This window comes from Canis lupus, chromosome 10, assembly GCF_048164855.1.
Source record: "Canis lupus baileyi chromosome 10, mCanLup2.hap1, whole genome shotgun sequence".
Classification (NCBI taxonomy): domain Eukaryota; kingdom Metazoa; phylum Chordata; class Mammalia; order Carnivora; family Canidae; genus Canis; species Canis lupus.
This window is the reverse complement of record NC_132847.1, coordinates 57,686,682-57,705,804: the sequence shown is the minus strand read 5'-3', so window position 1 is coordinate 57,705,804 and position 19,123 is coordinate 57,686,682. Positions and strand designations below refer to the sequence as shown.

At 48.1% G+C, this 19,123-nt stretch overlaps 1 protein-coding gene and 1 long non-coding RNA gene across 4 annotated transcripts in view; one reads left to right on the top strand and one right to left on the bottom strand.

The window, feature by feature from the left end:
• ANKS6 (ankyrin repeat and sterile alpha motif domain containing 6) overlaps window positions 1–19,123 on the top strand; it is a 47,627-nt gene that overhangs the window by 10,405 nt on the left and 18,099 nt on the right. The window contains exons 6-12 of the mRNA XM_072842075.1: window positions 1,864–2,012; window positions 3,256–3,454; window positions 4,224–4,273; window positions 7,256–7,465; window positions 8,356–8,509; window positions 9,418–9,587; window positions 17,003–17,186. Of these exons, the coding sequence (XP_072698176.1) occupies window positions 1,864–2,012; window positions 3,256–3,454; window positions 4,224–4,273; window positions 7,256–7,465; window positions 8,356–8,509; window positions 9,418–9,587; window positions 17,003–17,186 (1,116 nt within the window). The remainder of the gene's footprint in view (window positions 1–1,863; window positions 2,013–3,255; window positions 3,455–4,223; window positions 4,274–7,255; window positions 7,466–8,355; window positions 8,510–9,417; window positions 9,588–17,002; window positions 17,187–19,123) is intronic.
• On the bottom strand, window positions 4,055–8,689 carry LOC140641742 (uncharacterized). Of its 3 annotated transcripts, XR_012038342.1 has the most exons (5): window positions 8,438–8,689; window positions 5,999–6,111; window positions 4,914–5,611; window positions 4,566–4,653; window positions 4,055–4,226 (listed from the first exon to the last, which is right to left on the bottom strand). It is a non-coding gene; the product is annotated as an uncharacterized lncRNA (long non-coding RNA). The 3 variants fall into 3 exon arrangements; XR_012038341.1 differs by lacking the exon at window positions 5,999–6,111 and having other exon boundaries at window positions 8,438–8,688; XR_012038343.1 differs by lacking the exons at window positions 4,914–5,611; window positions 5,999–6,111 and having other exon boundaries at window positions 8,438–8,671.

Sequence of the window (19,123 nt, the reverse complement as noted above, 5' to 3'; positions counted from 1 at the left end):
CAGGCAAGTCCCTTCCCTCCTCAGCAAAGGCTTGGCTGGTCCCAGGTAGTCCCTTAGGCTCCTCCAGCGCCACCCTTTGGAGAGTCTCCCAGGAGGGAAGCCAGTGAGACATACATCTGCCCTAGCAGTCCACACAAGTCCTAGAAAGGTAACTGGGCTCATAGCTGGAAACCCTGACTCAGGGGGAAATAAAAATACCCCTTTGATGAGCAGAATCAGAGCTGGAGCAGTGGCCTCCTCTGCTGCATTGTGTAGGTGGAGGCTGCTGGGTCAAGGGCACCATGCTAGGAGTGTGGCTGTCACTAGTCCCACCTTTCTTGGTCCCCACTGGCACCTGCTGCTCCCCTTGAGCCCCAACCCGTGTGACAGGCCCTCCTCTGGCACCTGAGGCATCCAGTTAGGCAGCTCAAGAGTTAGCGTCTGTCTGTCTGTTTATCCTCTCTCCCATTGCCTTGGAGTTTCAGCCCAGGGAGGTTGAGAGGCTGGAAGGCCTTTCTGATCCACAGACTTTGAACCCGGAGCCAGATCCCGACCTGCTGGCTGTGGGAGAGGACTACTTCCGCAGTCCCAAGTGGATTTATTTACTCCTGCCTCTCGGCAGGCTGGTGGCAGGCTGGAGTGCCCTACCTCATCACCAGCATTGCTGCCCTCCTCACCCCTGCTGCAGGCATTGCCACCCTTACCCCATCCCTGCTCAGGCCCCACATGTCTCAGATGCATACTTGGTTCCATTTCATCCTCACAGGGCATGTGAAGGGAAGCAGAACTGCATATCCCCTTGTGGAGGGGAGGTGACGAGGGCCAGGGGAAATGACCTGACCCAGCTGGCGAGGCGGGGTCTCTGCCCAAGCTCAGTGAACTCACTCTGCCTCACTGGAGACCCTTCTGGTATGCCAAGAGTTGGTGTCATCAGAACCCGTCTCCTGCATCACACATGCTTTTCTTTTCTTTTCATTTCTTTTTTTTTTTTTCTTAGATTTTATTTATTAATGAGAAAGAGAGAGAGAGGCAGAGGGAGAAGCAGGCTTCATGCAGGGAGCCTGATGCGGGACTCGATCCCAGGTCTCCAGGATCACACCCCGGGCTGAAAGCGGCGCTAAACCGCTGAGCCACCGGGGCTGCCCCACGCATGCTTTTCTTGAACAAACTCCTGTCTCGCTGTGCCTCTTCTCTGTTACCCCCTCCCCCCGACCACTTCCCCACCCCTTGCACAGTAAGACAGTCTCTCCCTAGTTGATTTTTTTTCTAGTGGGTTTTTTAATGAAGTTTTTGCCTGAAATTTTGAAGAAACACATGCATATTATTGAACACTGGGAGAGAAAAAAGTCAACAAGAGGAAAACACCGTTAATAGTTTGTAGCATTTTCTTCTCAGTTTTGTTTATTGTGAGGTTTTTTGGTAAAAATAATAACAGTTAATAATAATAACAATAATAATAATAATAGCAATACTTAACCTTTTTTAAGTACTTACCTTATGCCAGAAATCCCCTCGGATCCTCCAGACACCTTTATGTGATGCCTACTGTCACCCCTTTTACAGAGACATGGAGAGGTTCCCTCATTTACCTGCAGTTAATGCAGCCAGGGAGGGGCAGAGGGAAAATCGAAGCCCCTGCCATCTGGCTGCAGAGTCTGTATTTTTAAAACACTACTCCTCTTTCTGTGGGGAGAGAGCTTCTGGGTTTTCCTTCTGGTTAAGGAAGGTTTTCCTTCTGAGCCCTGCTGGCCTGTGCGCCGGCATCTGAAGACCAGACTCTGGAGCGCAGGGTTGAGTTCGAAGGCCGAGGGGGTCGTCTTGAGCCCTCTCTCCATGGCCCAACAGACGTATTTGCAGGTAAAGCGCTGCCTTTTATGTCCATAGACACAGAACTTGTTCGACTGCTGGCGTCTGTCTGCATGCAGGTGAATAGAGACAAGGGCCGGCCCAGCCACCCACCACCTCCACCTCACTCGAAGACCCGACAGCCCTGGAGTGTCCCAGTGCTGCCCGATGACAAAGGCGGGCTTAAGGTTAGCCTTTTCCCATCCTCAAGGGCTATAGAGAGAGCCTGGCTGATGGGGTGGGGGATGCCTGCTGCTTTCTGCTGACCCAGGGCTGGTTTAGGCTAGAGTGAAGGTGGCCCAGCAGGAGCAGGAAGTGAGCAGGGGGTGGGCATCGGGGGAAACGGAGGTGATCCTAACGCATTATGGTTGCTTTGCAAAATGTGGGTTCATGTTGTCAGATTGTCCCATTATTGCAGGAGAAGCTAGAAAACCATATTTTGATGTGGAGACTGAATTTATAGATGTCGGGAACTAAGAATTTTGCCTGATATAGTACTGAGCCGGCTGAACCAAATGCCTCTCCTCCCAGGCCACGTGTGTGTGGCATCTGCATCTGCACGTGGGATACTGCTGCTGGCACAGTTCTCGGGTCTCCCCGCAGCCCACGGGCCTCCAGCCACTGCTTTCTGGAAATAACAGAACAACCTCCAGTTGCTCGTTTCTAACTGCAAGCCAAGTATCTTTCTTTGAATTTCTCAGCCTCCCCATTCTGTTCTACTTGCCTGAAGTCAAACTTACCTCTCCATCCTGTCTGGGGTCCCAGTGCCTCCACAGGTCTGCAGACTTTATATTCTTTTCCTATTCATAACTCACGCAAGCCCCAGGTCTTCCTTTCAGTGTTGTTTGCATGGGTCCCTGCAGTCCTGCCCTCCCTGCCATCTCCCTCGGCCAGGCCCTCACAGCCTCCCCTCCCACTGTGTCATAGCCTCCGAGCTGTCACGGGGCTAGGGGACACCCTGGGGGGTGGCACTAGTCCTCTATCTAAGTGGGGAGGCATCAGCTGGTGGAGCAGATGGCCCAGGCCTTGCCATGGACACCCAATACCTCTCACACTGTCACGGGAATGGGGGGAAGAGGTGACTGATGTTACGGTGTTCGTCATTGCCTCTTGTCCATCTGTGTGTCTCTGACTCACTGTAAGACTGAACAAGTTGGCACCCCACCTGGGTCTCCATTTCTCAATCTGTGCAATGCAGAGATTGATGAGATGAAGGGTGGCAGGTAGGGTCCACTGTCAGAGGTGGGCTCCCAAGGCTGAGTCAGGAACGATTTAGAGAGAACCATGGCTTTGTGGGAGAGGGTGTGGTGGCTGATTGGTAGAACTTGTCTCGTGCCCAGGAGAGCAGAGGGGAAGGGTGAATAAAGTGTAGTCAGCATCCCTAGGATGGGTGCTCTGGATCATGACCTCTGCTCTGTGTTCCCTTGGCAGTCCTGGTGGAACCGAATGTCCAATCGGTTCCGGAAGCTCAAACTGATGCAGACCCTGCCCCGTGGGCTCTCCAGCAACCAGCCTTTGCCTTTCTGTGATGAGCCAGAGTCAGCGCTGGACTCCACAATGAGGGCGGCCCCCCAGGATAAGACAAGCCGCCCGGGGCTTCATGATGTGGCCCCCACAGTGAAAGAGAATGGTGAGAAAAAACTGCATGTGCTGTAGTATTTCCAGAATGGTCAAACCCAAATTCTCTGCCCTTTGTCCTACCTCCTGGGCTGATGTCAGAGCTGAGATGATATTGGAATGGGACACTGGAGTAAAGTGGCTGGTCTGGGGAAGGACAGACAGGGACACAAATACGGTGTGGTAGAATGGGGACATAAGTGTCAAGAGTCCCTGGTTTCTGTCCCCCACACCGTGCTGAGGGACCTGAGGCTAGTCACGGCCTCTCTCTTGCCTTCGATAGGCGATTTTAGCAGCTATCAAACGTGATTGGTCTCTGGCACTGGAAGTGTTTTGAAATAGAATGAGTTATCCAGGGTGAGGATTTGGGGGGGTGGATGGTGAGCTTCGCACCACTGGAGGTATTCAACAAATGGGATGACTTTGCCAGGGCATGAAAGGAGATTTCCATGCTGATTCGACAGTTGATTAGATCATAGCCCTCTGACAGACCCCACACCCAGACTAGCTCCTTCAGCACCACTGTTTGAGACAGACTATTGAGCTGGATGCACCACTGTCTGACCCGGCATGGCAGTGGCTTATGGAAAAGTTGAGAACATGCTTTGAGAGATACATTTTAAATGCTTTCCTTCTATTCAAATATTGAATACCAATTATCATTAAATATTTAATCACCCAGGAGAGTTGATTTTCCAGGATGAAGGCTGACCTGGTCACTCATCCTCATGCCGTGAACTTGTTGGGAGGGTCATTTCAGGAAATTTCCATTTGTCTCTCAGGTCCTGGGAGCACAAGAGGAGACAAAGAAGATGTGTTATTGACAACCATGGTGAGTGTGGGGCTTTCCTAAAAGCATTTCAGGTCTCTCACAATCATTAGTTGATTGATTTACAAGGCTAGATGTAGACATGTCTGTCTGTGGTGGTCACACATGGGGCTGATAGCCAAACGTGTAACAGTGGAACAGCTCTGGCACTGAGGAATCAGAACCAGCCCTAAACTGTGGGTCAGGCTGTGCTGGTGCTTAGTGGCCAGATGTAGGCCCTGGTGGTGTTTGCAGGGAGGCAGCAATGAGGACAGGGCTCTGAAGAGTAGGACTTGATGGGTGATGTTGGACTCACCATTTTGGTTATAGGGAGTCGAGGGGAGAAGAGTCACGGAGGAGGCTGTGTTTCCAGCCTGAGAAGCCTCAGTCTCCTCATCTGTGAACTAGAGATGTGTCTGGATTAGGTTTTGCTACGAGTAACAGAAGGTCCTCAAATAACAATGGCATGAATGAAACAGCAGCTTATTTTTCTCAAATGCAGTTCAGGACTGATACGTTGACCCAGGTAGGGACCTGGTTGGTTCCTTCTACCCGTGCTTGGCTTCTGTTACCAAGATGACTCCCAGAGCTGTGGCCATTGCTGCCTTATTCCAGCCAGCAGGAGCGATGAGGGGAGAAACAAGTGGCCACAGGCGGCACATACCAGGTGTCAAGTTTCCTGGGAACTCCCACATCACTTCTGCTTATATCCATTCAGCCAACGTCCGGTCACATGGCCACATCCCACTGCACCGGAGGCCGAGAAATGAAGTCTCTGTTACAGGTGCTTGTGTCCCATCTCAATGCCAGGGGTGTCTACTAAGGAAGCTGTGGAAGATGGATACTGGGGGACAGCTAGCAGTCTCTGACAAGGGATGCTCTCCCTCACGGTTGTTCCTTTGAATAAGATTATCCCCAGGAACTTCTTAGCGTAGTGCCTGGCCAGAATGAGCTCTCTGTTATCTGCTCTGTGACCTTAGACGTGTGACTTCACCTCCCTGGGCCTCACGTTCCTCAAATTTTAAAATGAGAGCCTCCTGGTTGGGGTTGAACTCGTCCATTTAGCTCGGAGATCCTGACGTGGGGGCCGGCCAGGAGAGGGCAGTATTGGAGAAGAGAAGGGAGCAGAGGCTGGGGAAGGCCGCCTTCCTGCTGCCTCGGTCCCCGAGTTGCCAGTGCTGAGCGCTCCAGGGATCCACTCCCTCCGCCCCGCCCGGCTGTGCAGTAGGTGTGCACCCGCCTCTAGGCCAGTTTACCAAGGTGGGAGCTTGGGCTGCGTGACGTTTGATAATCTCATTAAGTAGCGGTAATTACTCCAGTGAAGACAAGGGCTGTTACTGAAATTTGGGAAGATGCGGTGAACTGTAAAGAAGAAGCATAAAATCACCCTTGCTGACACATACATGATCATGACACGTCGTGTGCTATTTATCTCTTGAATATTTTGCTGACCCTGTTTTAGCACCTACGAGCGTATCTGTCATATATAACGACGGCAAATACGTCCCGGCACTAAGTGCCAGCCGCTACTCAGAGCACGTAACATACATTCACTCCTGCAGTCTCCCCGGCAGCCCTGCGAGGTCGGCCCTGTCCTCTTCCCCATGCTGTGCCGAGCCGGCCTTATTACCGGTTTGTCTGACCATCTGTTGCATGTCATTAAACACTCTTTAGCCACGTCACGTCCAGTGGCTGTGCGATACGACATTCCATCAAGGGAACGTGCCTCACTGACCGGTGGAGCCTCACCTGTTTGGACTTTTTGGGAGTTTTAGTTTTTCGTTATTGTTTTCACAGATCTGATGAATATTCTTATGCCTCAATTTCCCCCGCTTGCCTGACGGTTTCCTTGGGGTAAATATCTAGGAATAGAATTTCTGGGTCAGTGGGTGTGAATGTCATTGGCTTGCAGAAAGTTTGCAATGATTTAGACCCTGTCCCCGAGGAGTGAAAATGCCCATCTGTGGTGGGTTTGCAGCTGCGAGCGTCCCTAGTGCTCGCCCGGCCCAGCCCCCATTGCTGGAGGAGGTTGCTGAGGTCCACACGGGACAGCACCATTCCCAGACTCGCAGAAAAGCTCGGGACGGCCAGGGTGGGACCCAGGATGGCCACACGCCTGCCTTGGCACTTGCTGTCCTACCTCCCCGTGCCCTGTGGAAGGCACCAGCATGCTGGCCTGCCCCTCGGCAGATGGAGGATGGCCAGGGAGCCCTGCCGAGTGGGCGTTTGCAGCCATCCTTGTGGAGACGCAAGCCTGCCCGGCTCCCGAGGCAGGTTTAGCTGTGGGATGCCCTTCCCTGCAAAGCACCATCTGGCACCAAGTCCACTGTCTTTTCTTAATTAAAGTTAGTGTGGACCGTGTGGATGCTTTTCCTTGACAATCCACCAGTCGCCATTGTATGGATTTTATACTAGTCCTAAGTCACATTTCCAAAATATAAAATTACAGTTAAAAATGTCAGCAGTGGGAGGTGTGGCTGGAGTAGGAAGGGTGTGGTGGGATGGGGAAGGGAGTGAGTGCTGGGCTCACAGGGAGCCGGCCTGGGCCGCCCGCCCCCCATCCCCACCCCACCCCACCCCACCGTGCCCTGCCTCCTCCTCCTGAGACCCCTGGCTCTGCATGCATATCCTGCTCCTCTGGCTGCCAGACCTGGCCCATGCTGTTCCCTGGGCCTGCAGCGCCCTTCCCCCAACCCCCTCAGGGTCCCTGTCACAGCACACTCAGCCTCCCTTGGGCCCACCTCAGCCCACCATCCCCTCTGTCTCCATTTTAACTGCTGTGATGGACCCAAAAGAAGCTGAGGGCTGGAGCAGAGTAAACAAGGGTATTGCTCACTTGCTGGGAAGAGAGCAGAGGAGACCACATGGGTTCTGGCCGGGTGTGTGTTGGGGATGACGGGGTAACTGATGGTGCCATTCTCTGAGAAGCAGCAGAAACCTGGAATCTTCTGTGTAGAGCTGGGAGCCCCCGAGGGGCTCATCTAACCCACAGCCTATCTTTTTCAGCTGCGCAATGGAGCCCCCTTCCCCAGACTCCCGAGTGACAAGCTGAAGGCAGTCATCCCCCCTTTCTTACCCCCTTCCAGCTTTGAGCTGTGGAGCTCCGATCGGTCCCGGACATGTCACAGCAGGAAAGCAGAGCCCATGAAGACTGTGCTGTCCCAGAGAGCCGGCCGGGGCGCCCCCATGGGCGTGGCTGGTGGGAGCACAGACGCTGTAAGTCGCCCAGCGGACGTGCTTTGACATGTCACTCACTGAAGTTGGGGTGTGTTGCAGGCAGAAGGGACATCAGACCTGCTAATCCAGCAAGGCCAAAGCTTTTCTTTTCTTTTTTTTTAAGATTTAATTTATTTATTTGAGAGAGAGCAAGAGTACATGAGCAGGGAGAGGGGCAAAGAGAGGGAGAAGCAGACTCCCCGCTGAGCAGGGAGCTCGATGGTGTTTTCTCATACCCACAAGGAGTGTGACTTTAACTTTTTGCCCTTAGCGGTCTGGACTTTGTGACCCTTGGTGTGTCTCGGTAATGTCCTGAGGTAGTCCCTCTTGATGTGGGAGATTATCTCCACGTGTGTAGACTGTCTACACCATAGATACGGTAAATGGCAAACCAAAGGTGAGGATTTAGGACCTTGCGCTGCCACTGTGTGATGAATGACTGGAACTCCGAGCCTCCATCTCTCTGTAAAATGGGGTTGACCTTTGCTTGCTTGCTGCTGCCTCTTGGGGCTGTTGCAACAGCAAATCTCTAGTGGGAGAGTGAGAGCCTGGCCTCTGAAGGTGCTCGAAACAGGCAGGGCTGGTTTGCATCTAGTGTGCATTGTGGGAGGGGTTGAGTGATCGTGAAAGTGGGGTGAGTTGGGGAATGTTACATCACAGGATCTCAGCCTGAGCTAATAGTCTGGTTGCCAGCAGATAGAAATGAACTCTCCTCTTTTGGGGGGCTCCTGGCAGGCTGAGCACGAGTTGGCAGGGGTGTGCCGGGCATGCAGGCATCAGCTAGGGTGAGCCAGTGGAATCTGGGTTCCTCCCCACTGTGATGATGTGTGTCCAGAGAAGGGAATAACAAACCCTAACCACAACACACAACACCCACCTTCTTCTTGCAGACTCCTGGCAGGCCGGTTAAATTTCCATCTCTCTCCAGAAGCCCTGCCTCTCCTGCCAATTCTGGAAACTTCAACCACTCACCTCATTCCTCAGGTGGCTCCAGTGGGGCAGGGGGCTCAAGCAGGCACGGTGGGGAGCTGCATAACCGCTCAGGTGGGTACCAGGCAGGGCCACTCAGGGAAGCCCCTTGGGGCTGCGGGTGTGACCTGCCCTCTGCACTTGCTCGGTGGGCAATCCCAGGAACAACTGCATGCGCCCTGTTTTCCTCCTCCATGTGGCTCAGGGCTTTTTCAGTGAATTCAGTTTTGCCCTTTGCCCTCCAGAATGGCACTGCTCCTACATGTGAAATATTTACAGCAGTATGTGGTACCTAGTTATTGCTTTACTGATGTTGGTTATCGGTGTTCTCCCTGGGATCCTGTCTGGCCCTTGATATTATCATTTCTCCCTCTTCTTTCATAGTAATGCAAGGTTACTGGTGGGTTTGGGGCACCTGGGAGAGGGAACAGGGCAATCTAGTCTGCGAATTATGGGATGAGGAAGTTATTGACAGCTGTGGGAGTGGGCTTGGTAAAGCTCTGGAGAGGGTGGGGGCGGGGGCGGGGGCGGTCAGAGGCCACACAAGCTGGCTGCAGCGTGGGAAAAGCGAGGATTGTACCTGCACTGCCTCTTTTAACACCTGTCACCATGATGCCTTCAGAACACAAGGGCTGCTGTGTCCTGATGTCCTGATTAACTGATGCCTGTTAATGCATTATATAAAAAGAAATTTTTTTGTGAAAAAAACTCTTTAGAAAAAAGAAAGCAAAGCATCACATTCCTCTCTTTTTATTTTTACAAATATTTTCTTTGTAATATATCTGATGGGTTTGGCCTGGAGAGTCTGCCTTCAGTTTTCATGCGCAGTCCTCTTGTGGTCAGCCCTGACCCCCAGCCACACGGGGTCAGGGGGCGTCTGGGAAACACGTTTCCATCTCAGCAAGGGCAGCACACAAGGTCCACCATGCTTACGTTGCTGGACCCTGGGTCCCTGGCCATCATTTCTCTTCCTTTTTCCTCAGGTGGCAGCATAGACAGCGTCCTGTCACAAATCGCTGCCCAGAGGAAAAAAGCAGCCGGATTATCAGAACAGAAGCCCAGCCACCCATCAGGTCCTGTTGGGCCAGCGCCAGGGTCCAGCTCATCTGAACTCCCAGTCTCCCCAGCAGGCAGCGGAGGTCCTGGTGGCAAGGTGCGTGTTCTGGTTCCATCTCCTCCTGTTTGACTCCCAGGTTCTGTCCTCACAGGGCCCACGTACTAGGGAGCCCGGGCAGTGCTGCCGCAGTCATAGGATGGCCCTAAAGACAGGGCCCTTGCAGCGGGCTGCTCCGGAACTTTTTGGGGAGGGCTGATCATGCAGGTGGCTGCCAGGATCCCAGCCGGTGCCCTCGGGCCCTGCACACGTGGGTCTACCTCCCACCTGCTCTGGAGGGCACCTCTGGGTGCCTCGTTCAGCCTCACACTGTGTACGTTTATTCATTGTCTAGAGCGAAGAGGTGTGGAGTGTGGGATCAGGAGCAGACTGCCTGGGATCAGATCTCAGCCCCACACCTGAGCGTTTCCGGGGTGAGGGGTGGGCGGCACCTGCTGAGCCTGCGTCAGCTGTAAGTGCTGACGTGAGCAGCAGTAGTAGTCATGCTTTGACGTCATTCCTTCACTGTGCACATTTCTGGGGTGTCTGCTTTGAGCCTAGCACTGCTAGCAGTAAGGGTGTAGCAGTGAACCGGGGGTGACTGCTCTCGGACTATCACTGCAGACTCCGGCAGTGAGAAGGGGGGATGCTGCGGGGGCACAGATGGGGACCACTACCCAAGCTTAAGGGCATCAGTGACACCTAAAGGAGGTCTGAAGGATGAGGAGCCAGATAAGGGGGCAGGAGGCAGGGATGAGGCTGCTCCAGAGTGAGGAGTAGCACGTGTGGCACTTTAGCCGGGGAAGAGCTGAAAGAATGTTGGAAGACAGGCCACCTCCCTGCTCTGGCACCATTCCTCCATTAATGCAGCCCAAGAGCCATCCACACGTTGTTAATCTCTATGGAGTTTGCAACAGACAGGAAACTGCAAATGCCTCTCTGGAGTGGGAAGTTGTTTAGTGTCTTTAGATCTGCCCCTCCACTTTCCGAGCCCCTCCACCTGAGTTGTTACTGGAGAGAGTCCCCCCAACTCCAGTGTGGATTCCTGGTGGTGAGTATAAATGGACTCTTCCACCAGGTGGCCCACCAGGTGCCTTCCTCCAGTGGTGCCATGTAGCCCATTTCATCCTCTGAGAGGACGTCCAGGCACTATTCCACTCTTCATATTTTTTAGATGTCTTAAGCTTTTTTCCCTGAGAAAAGTTAGATCATCTGAAAGCCTCACCCCTGGCCCCTTGCCCAGAAATGTCTCCAGAGATTATGTTTTAATGGATGTATGAGAAATAGACTTTATTTTCTGCCCACTCCTGTTGGTTACATAACTTTTTGTTACTCAAAGCCCCTTTTGCAATCAGACCTACATAATTAGATTCCCTTTACAATATAGCTCCAGAGAAAGTTTCTTTTTCCCTACGCATTAGCATGGTTTCCATTATATTGAAAATTACTCGTGTAATAGGATCTATGTAATCCTTGTAGAATTCAGCTCTAAAAAATGTCTCTACTGTTACTTTCCTACATTTTCTTTCCTCAGATAAAAAGAATTATATAACTATTGTATTTCTCTTTTTGCGTTTGCTGCTAGGAAACTCAGAGCTACTAATTAAAGTAAGTCTTCTGATCTGGGCTTTGACATAGTTTTCCTCTTCTCTGTTGTTTAAAATTAACTTTTTCTATTTTGATGATTTTATGATATGTTAGACATTAATGGTTTCCTTTAACCAGTGTTCAAAATAGGTAAGCGTCTAAATTATAAGTTAACTATTATCTCACTTGGCTGCATCTTGTCAAATAATATAACCTATGTACAAGCATATTCTAATGAAAGGAGATTGTGTCAAAAAATGCATTCAGGAAACGAACTGGGGAAACCATTCGGTTCAGTAATCACCTGATATTCTTTAAAAAAAAAAAAGATTTTATTTATTCATTTGAGAGAGATACACAGAGAGAGACAGAGACAGAAAGAGCAGGGGGTGGAGAGGGACAAGCAGACTTTCTGCTGAGCAAGGAGCCGGACTTGAGACTCAATCCCAGGACCCTGGGATCATGACCCGTGCCAAAAGCAAATGCTTAACTGACTGAGCCATCCAGGTGCCCTGATCACCTGATATTCTTAACAATATGCTGTAGTCTTGGGGAGCTATCTAAAAATTCAGATTTCTGGGTTCCTCACAGCAAAACTGAATGAGATGCTTCAAGACAGGGTCTGAGGACTCTGATTTTTCCCCTAGAGGATATTGCAGCCAACCCCATCCAGGTCTCTTAGAAACCACTGCCCTAAATCAAAGGACACAAGAGTGGGCTTTCTGTCAAAGGCTCCAGCAGGAAAATGGAGACATGAAGTGCTTTTCAAAGACTCCCCTAGGAAGAATTAGAAATTAGTATTCAAAATAGGAGCCTCCTGAATCTGGTTTTTGTACTTTGCTGAAGACAAGCACCACCACAATGGTGGAATATTCACAAAGTATGGCTTCTATCATGTTTATGAATCAGCCTAAAGTGAATCTGAGGAGGAACAGAATCGGCGGGGGTGGTCAGAGTGTGTCCATGCTTCCCAGACCTCTAGAAGCCCAAAGTCCCACTGAATAGATCAGATCTCTGTTTCCACCCTAAAGCTTAGTGGTTTAAAACAAAAAGCATTTCTTTAGCTCATGAACCTGTAGGTCAGCATTTCAGTCTGGACTTAGCTAGTCAGTCCTTCTGGTCTGGAGTGAGGGGGATCACTTACACATTTAGCTGTTGGCTGGGGTGACCAGGATGACTGGGCCATGTGTGCCCACAACAAGCTTAGATGTGTTCTTATGGCAACAACCAAAGACATGAGTTGAAAACCAACCATGTTGTTTAAGCAAGTCAGCACACCCACTGCAGGAAAACACACAGAGTTACATGGGAGGAGTTGAGATGACACCATTAACATAGTTAGTCTGCTATACTGAGAACATAGGGAATAGTTCAGATATTTCTGAGCATCTCAAATAATCATATTAATCTGTCCCCAACCCCCAACAAATATTGCTGCCCATAAGGTCAAGAGTATCATGTTTCTTTGCTTTGATATATCTGTTTAGTAGGGATTTACTAAGTGTCTCCTGTTTTAATCAGAAGCTTTATTATTGAATGTCTTTCTTTATAAAAAAGCAGAAAGAAGAATTTATTAACAATATAGGGAACTAATTGACAAAGTCTTTCAAAATCTAAGAGAGGGGACTTCTTGTTCCACTCTGGGACGTAGTTAGAAGTAGCATTAAAGGGTTAGCAGAAGGAGAGGTGTACCCATTTCCTAGCATTAGAACTGTTTCTCTTAGCTTCTACTATCCAATCAAGATGTCCAGTCTTACCAAAAATTACAAGACATACAAAAGGGCACGAAAATCTGCACTCTCAAGAAACACAGTGTCATCAGGATCTGACTCAGATATGACACAGGAGTGGGAATTACCTGACAGTGTATTTAAAAAAAACTACAATTAATTGTTAAATACTCTAATGGAAAATTTGAGCATGAAATGTCATAAATTGTTTCAGCAGATAGGTGGAAACTCTAAGAAAGAATCAAATGAAAACTCTAGAAACAGAAAACATGTAACAGAGATAAGGCATGTTCTTCAGTACACTAGACACAGCCAAGGTAAGAATCCACGAAGTTGAAGACAGGGAAATAGAAGTCACTTGAACTGAAACACAGAGGAAAAAAGAAGTTAAGAACAACAACCAAAAACAGTTGTGGGATAATATCAAGTGCTCCCACATACAAGTAGTAAGGGTCCCTGAAGAAAAAGAGAAAGATAGAAGGAATATCTTAAAATAATGCCTGAAAGTTTCCCCAAATTAATGATAGATGCCACATCACAGATCCAAGAAGTTCAGAAAACACTATAGGATAAATGTCATAAAGAATACACCTAGCCATATTCTAGTTAAGCTACCAAATAACTCTCAAAATTCAACAATAAGAGGAACATCTGGGTAGCTTAGTTGGTTATGTGTCCGACTCTTATTCTTAGCTCAGGTCTTGATCTCAGGGTCATGAGTTCAAGCTCTGCTTTAGGCTCCACCCTGGACATGAAGCCTACTTAAAAATATATTTTTTAAAACTCAACAAGAAAACAATCAACAAATTATAAAAATATATTGTGCAAAGTGTCTGGATATTTCATCAAAAATATGCAAATGGTGAAACATACGAAAAAATGTTGAACATTAGCTATTGGGGAAAATGCAAATTAAAATCACAGCAGGGGCACCTGGATGGCACAGTCGGTAAAGCATCTGCCTTTGGCTCAGGTCATGATCCCAGGGTCCTGGGATCCAGCCCCACATGGTTCCCTGCTCAGTGGGGAGTCTGCTTCTCCCTCTCCCGCTCCTCCTGCTTGTGCATGCTCTTTCTCTTTCTCTGTCAAATAAATAAATAAAATCTTTAAAAAAATAATAAAACCCACAAAAAGATATCAGTATAAATTGGAAAAAAATGGGAAAAAATATATAGTTATAGGTGCTAGTGAGCACATGGAGCTACTGGCATTCAGTTGCCAGTGGGAATGCAAAACAGTATGGCCACCTTGAAAAAGTTTGGCAGTTTCCATCAGGCTCCAGCTCAGTGAGGAGTCTACTTGTCCTTCTCCCTCTGCCCCTCAACCATGCTCGTGTTCTCTCTCTCGCTCTGCTTTCTCTTTCAAATAAATAAATAAAAATTTTTTTTAAAAAAAGGGAAAAAGTTTTACAATTTCTTATAAAACTAAATATACACTTATCATACGAACTGGCTATCTCCCTTTCTCCTAGGTACTTACCCAAGTGTATTTCCAAAGATTTATTTTATTTTTTACTTTGAGAAAGAGAGAGAGAGCACAAGCATTGGGGAGGGAAAATCAGGCCCAGGACCCTGGGGATCATGACCTGAGCCAAAAGCAGACACTTAATCAACTGAGCCACCCAGGCGCCCCTCAGATGCATTTTCAAAAACCATTTGTGCCAAAATCTATTTGTGAATGTTTAGAGCAATTTTCTCCATCATGATGCCAGACTGGAGACATGTCATCAACAGGCAAATGGATAAACTAACTGTGGCACATCCATATGATGGGACATTGCTCAGTAGTGGAAAGCAGCTTGAACAGATCTTCAAGGCAGTTTGCTGCACCAGACCCAAAAATCTACAGATTGTATAATTCCATTTATGTGATGTTTTAGAAAGGACAAGACCGTAGGGATGGAACATAGATCATTTATTTCCATGGTTTGGGATGAGGAGGAGATTGACTAGAAAAGAATAGGCCAAGGGAATCTCAGTGGTGATGGAACTGAACTGTTCAGTATGCACAGCTCAGCATTTATCAAAACCCAGAGAATTATACATGACAGTTATTTTTGTGGTATACAAATTTTAAAAAATAGTATCAACCAGGAACCAAAGATGGAAGCAGACCATGACAACAGATCTAGCTATATTACAGATGACTGACACCACCACACGTTGGGGAGTGGGGTGGGGGAGAGACTATGTCGGGTGGATATGGTAAGGCCAAATAAAGACAAATAACCATACCCAAACTCTGTATTCTAGTTGATATATTTTTTTCTCATAGGATATGGGTTAAATTTTGAAACCATTTTACATGTAGATACTTTTTGTATACGTATATATGCTTTACATATATACTGGGGCTGAACAAATAAGTAAATAAAATGAGCCCCGTTTTTAACTGTAAGAGATTTAATCAAAGAAGAAATGCTAGAACAAACCCCATGGATGTTGGACTGTTGTCAGAGGTGTCAGTGTGAATCAGTATGAATGCATGCTTGTCAATATGTGTGCTTATATGTATACAGATATAGTAGTAAGTGTGGCTACATATATACTTGGCTTACTGTGCTTTATTTCCTTGCTCTGTCCACTGAGAGCACCTAGAAGCAGTGACATCCCAGTAGCCATGAGCAACCTAGTACCCAGATTTTGGTTTCTAAATACCACTCTCCAATAAAAGGGACCACAGCCTTGGAGAAGTGCTTTATTCCAGTACTGGATCAGTGAAAATATAGGATGAGCCTGAGGCATTTTTATGGTGTCAGAAAGAATTTTAAAAAGGTGGGCATGTCAAAAGGACATAGGAGCCAACCTGAAAGATCTCAGTGGCCAAAACTGGAACAATTTGAACAATAAAATAAATAGCAAGCTATTAGATTATAGCCCAAAGAATAAAATAAATATCCATGAGCCCATACTGATAAGGAATAAATAACTGAATAAACAGGGAAAAGGAACAACTCTTCCTTACAGAATTCCAAATAATAAATGGGAAAGAAAGAAGGGAAATAGCAGATCTTGTATCATTAGAACATCACAGTAGTAATTGTTATAGACAAGATCAACTGAAGAATGCTAAAATTACTGGGAGAAACATGGTTTAGCTCAAAGCCTCCTGCTCCCCAAATACTTTTTCATTATAGAGTGCAAAGGTCATAGCTTCATCATGGAGAAACTGGACAGATGCCACCTAACTAAGTGATGAAAGGCAACATTATCAGTAATAAGAAAGGGGTGCTTGGAGACTCCTGGCATGATGCAGTAAGAATGGCTCATTCCCCCTAGGGCCATTAACCCCCAAGTCCACAAGCAAATCTAGTTATGAGAAAATAGAAAACAGACCCAAACTGAGGGACACTCTGTGAGCACCCCGACTCTCCGACAGCATCGAGGTCCTGAAAGATAAGAGGGAGCTGTCACAGGTTGGAGGAGGTCAAGGGGACACGATAAGTCAGTGCAACATGGGATCCTGGACCAGAATTGGGCCGTTAAGTGGAACAACCAGTGAGATCTGAGTGAAGTCCGCAGGTTAGCCAGTAGTATTATAAGACTGTTAATTTCTTAGTTTTGATGATTGTGCTACGGTTATGTAAGCTATTAACGTCAGGGGAAAGGATACACAGGAATGCTCTGTTCTATCTTTGCAACTCTTCTAAAATCTAAAATTATTTAAAAATCAAAAGGCGCCTTTTTTTTTTTTTTTTAAAGCTAAATGACACACATACAAAGAAGGGAAAAATGATGTGTTCTTTGGTGAAAGGTTGGCAATGACTGGTTTAGATGAAGGAACGTTAGGAGCGGAAAGGGACTTCATGTATTTATGAGCCACACTTGCACTGAGAGCTGGGTTAGCTGAGAGGTAAGGGGACTTGGCCAAGGACACAGCACCGGTAGCTGTATGGGCAGGACCAGCACCTGGTGTCCTGGCTCCTCACGTGCCACGTTTTCCACCTCACCCCCTGCCTCTCTGCTCCAGGGGAGGATCTTCCTGTGACTGTTCTGACAGTCCTATTCCTGCTTTGCATGGGTTTTGCAGTAGATTTCATAGTCCTGGTTAGAAATCTTGCTGAGTCAGATGTCGCTCGTGTTCCCTGTCGGTGTCTGTCTTAATCGCTTCTACCCTCCAGGTGATGGCTTACATTATTTGTCTTGTTCTTTTCAGCAGAAACTGGAGACGAGCAAAAGGCCTCCGTCTGGAACTTCCACTACCTCCAAAAGCACCTCCCCTACACTCACACCCTCCCCTTCACCCAAGGGGCACACGGCTGAGTCCTCGGTGTCGTCCTCTTCATCCCATCGGCAGTCCAAGAGCAGCGGGGGCTCCAGCAGTGGCACCATCACTGATGAGGGTGAGTCCCCCAAAGTCCTGAAATGCCACGCCTTCCTCTTTACCATTGTGACCTGGCAGGTACTCTTAATTCTACAGCCATCCTCAGTCAGGTTTTTAAAATTTCCAACAAAAATACCTATCCCTTTTCTTCCCTGAATCTGCCTTGTATTTTTATCTTTACTGTGCTGACGGTATGGTAAGCTCCCTTAAATAGTTTTTGAACTATATGTTCAAGGTGAATTTTGTTTGTTTACACAAACATGTACTTGTAGAAATACATCTCCAAGACCAGTTATGGACCTTTCCCTGGACCTTGTATAAGTCAGAAGTCTATCATTTGCAAGTAATGCAGTCTTCACTCAAACTGGTTTAAACAAAAGCAAACAACAGAATTTGTTGGCTCTCATAATGGAAGTGTCTAGGGTGTACTTCAGGCATGTGTAGGTCCAGGTACTTTGGGAGTGTTTCTCTCCGTATCTCAGGTAGGCTGTCTCTAAGCGGTGGCAAAGTTGTCCCCCAGAAACTTCAAGCTTGCTTACTTTTGCTGCTAACTTGGCAACACCAGCAGAAAGAGTGCTACTTTCTTAGCAGGTCCAGCGAACTTCTGGGGTAAATGTAGTTGGCCTGCCTTGGCTCTATTTACAATGACGGGTCATTTGCCCATGCTTGATGTGTGTCCATGGCAGTGGAATGTGTCGATTGGTCAGGCACAGGTCATGTGTCTGCTTTTGTAGCTGGGGTCAGAGTCTATGGAGAGAAGTGGCTCCTCAGAGGAAAATCACAGTGCTATTTCCAGAAGGAGGAGAGGATGAATGGTGGGCAAGCAGAAGCAGTAACTGTCCCCTATAACCAGAACTTTGGAACTTAGGAGTGTGAATTGGCAGTCCCTTCCGTGGGGATGATGCAAAAGGGAAGATTGACTGGACCAGGGCAGGAGTGGAGGCTCAGCTGCAAGGCCCCAGATAAAGATAGGAAGAGATAAAGACAAAGGGAGAGGAAGAAGCCTGTCCTTTAAACTGCCCTCTGTGGTCCAGGGGTAGGAATAGAGCGGGGAGAGAGAGTAGAGCTTTGGTGAGAGATGGAGCCCAGGCAGGTGCCAATCGAGTAGTATGTCAGAGAAGGGAGAGAAATTTCAGGTGTGCGAGGGCCTCACACTCCTGCAAGGGCACCTGGCTGCAGCTGCCAGGAGAAGGGGGCTGAGCACGCTCTGCCCAGCAGGTTAGATAAGCTGAGAGCAACTACCCAGGCTGTGGTCTGGACTGAGTTGATAAATGCATGCTGCCATTGGCATCTTCTTTATTTGGGGGTTGCTTTTATTGTTTTGTGATATCTAATGCAATCATTAATAACAGCTTTAGAGAGTCACTAGCAAACCACATTCTCCCCTAACTGTGTTTTCTATGTGGAGTGTAAGGTTCCCTGCCCATGAATTCTCCTACCTTGGAGGCTTTTTAGGAATGTAAACTCCTAGAGGTTCAGTTAGGTACTCATACCCCACCTTTGAGACTGTATCTGTATGCACTGTCTGTGCCCATGCTTTTCCTTCTCCTTCATTTTTTTTTAAAGATTTTATTTATTTATTCATGAGAGAGAGAGAGGCAGAGACACAGGCAGAGGGAGATGCAGGCTCCATGCAGGGAGCCTGATATGGGACTCGATCCCGGGACTCCAGGATCAGGCCCTGGGCCGAAGGCAGCACTAAACCACTGAGCCACCCAGGGATCCCCTCCTTCATTGTTTAAAAAAGGATTGCAAAGCCCTAGTTGAGATAAAAATAAAAGAGGACCTGACAGCAATTTCTTTTTAATTTCTCTGGCGTAGAAAGCCTAGTTTTCTCTTCGAGTTCTGTGTCCTGAAGCAACAAGACCTCTGTCCTATGGGCATGAGATTGTCACTGGAACTGGACAGAGCTGCAACCTGTACCCCAAACATTTACAACATTCTTGTGGGAAACAT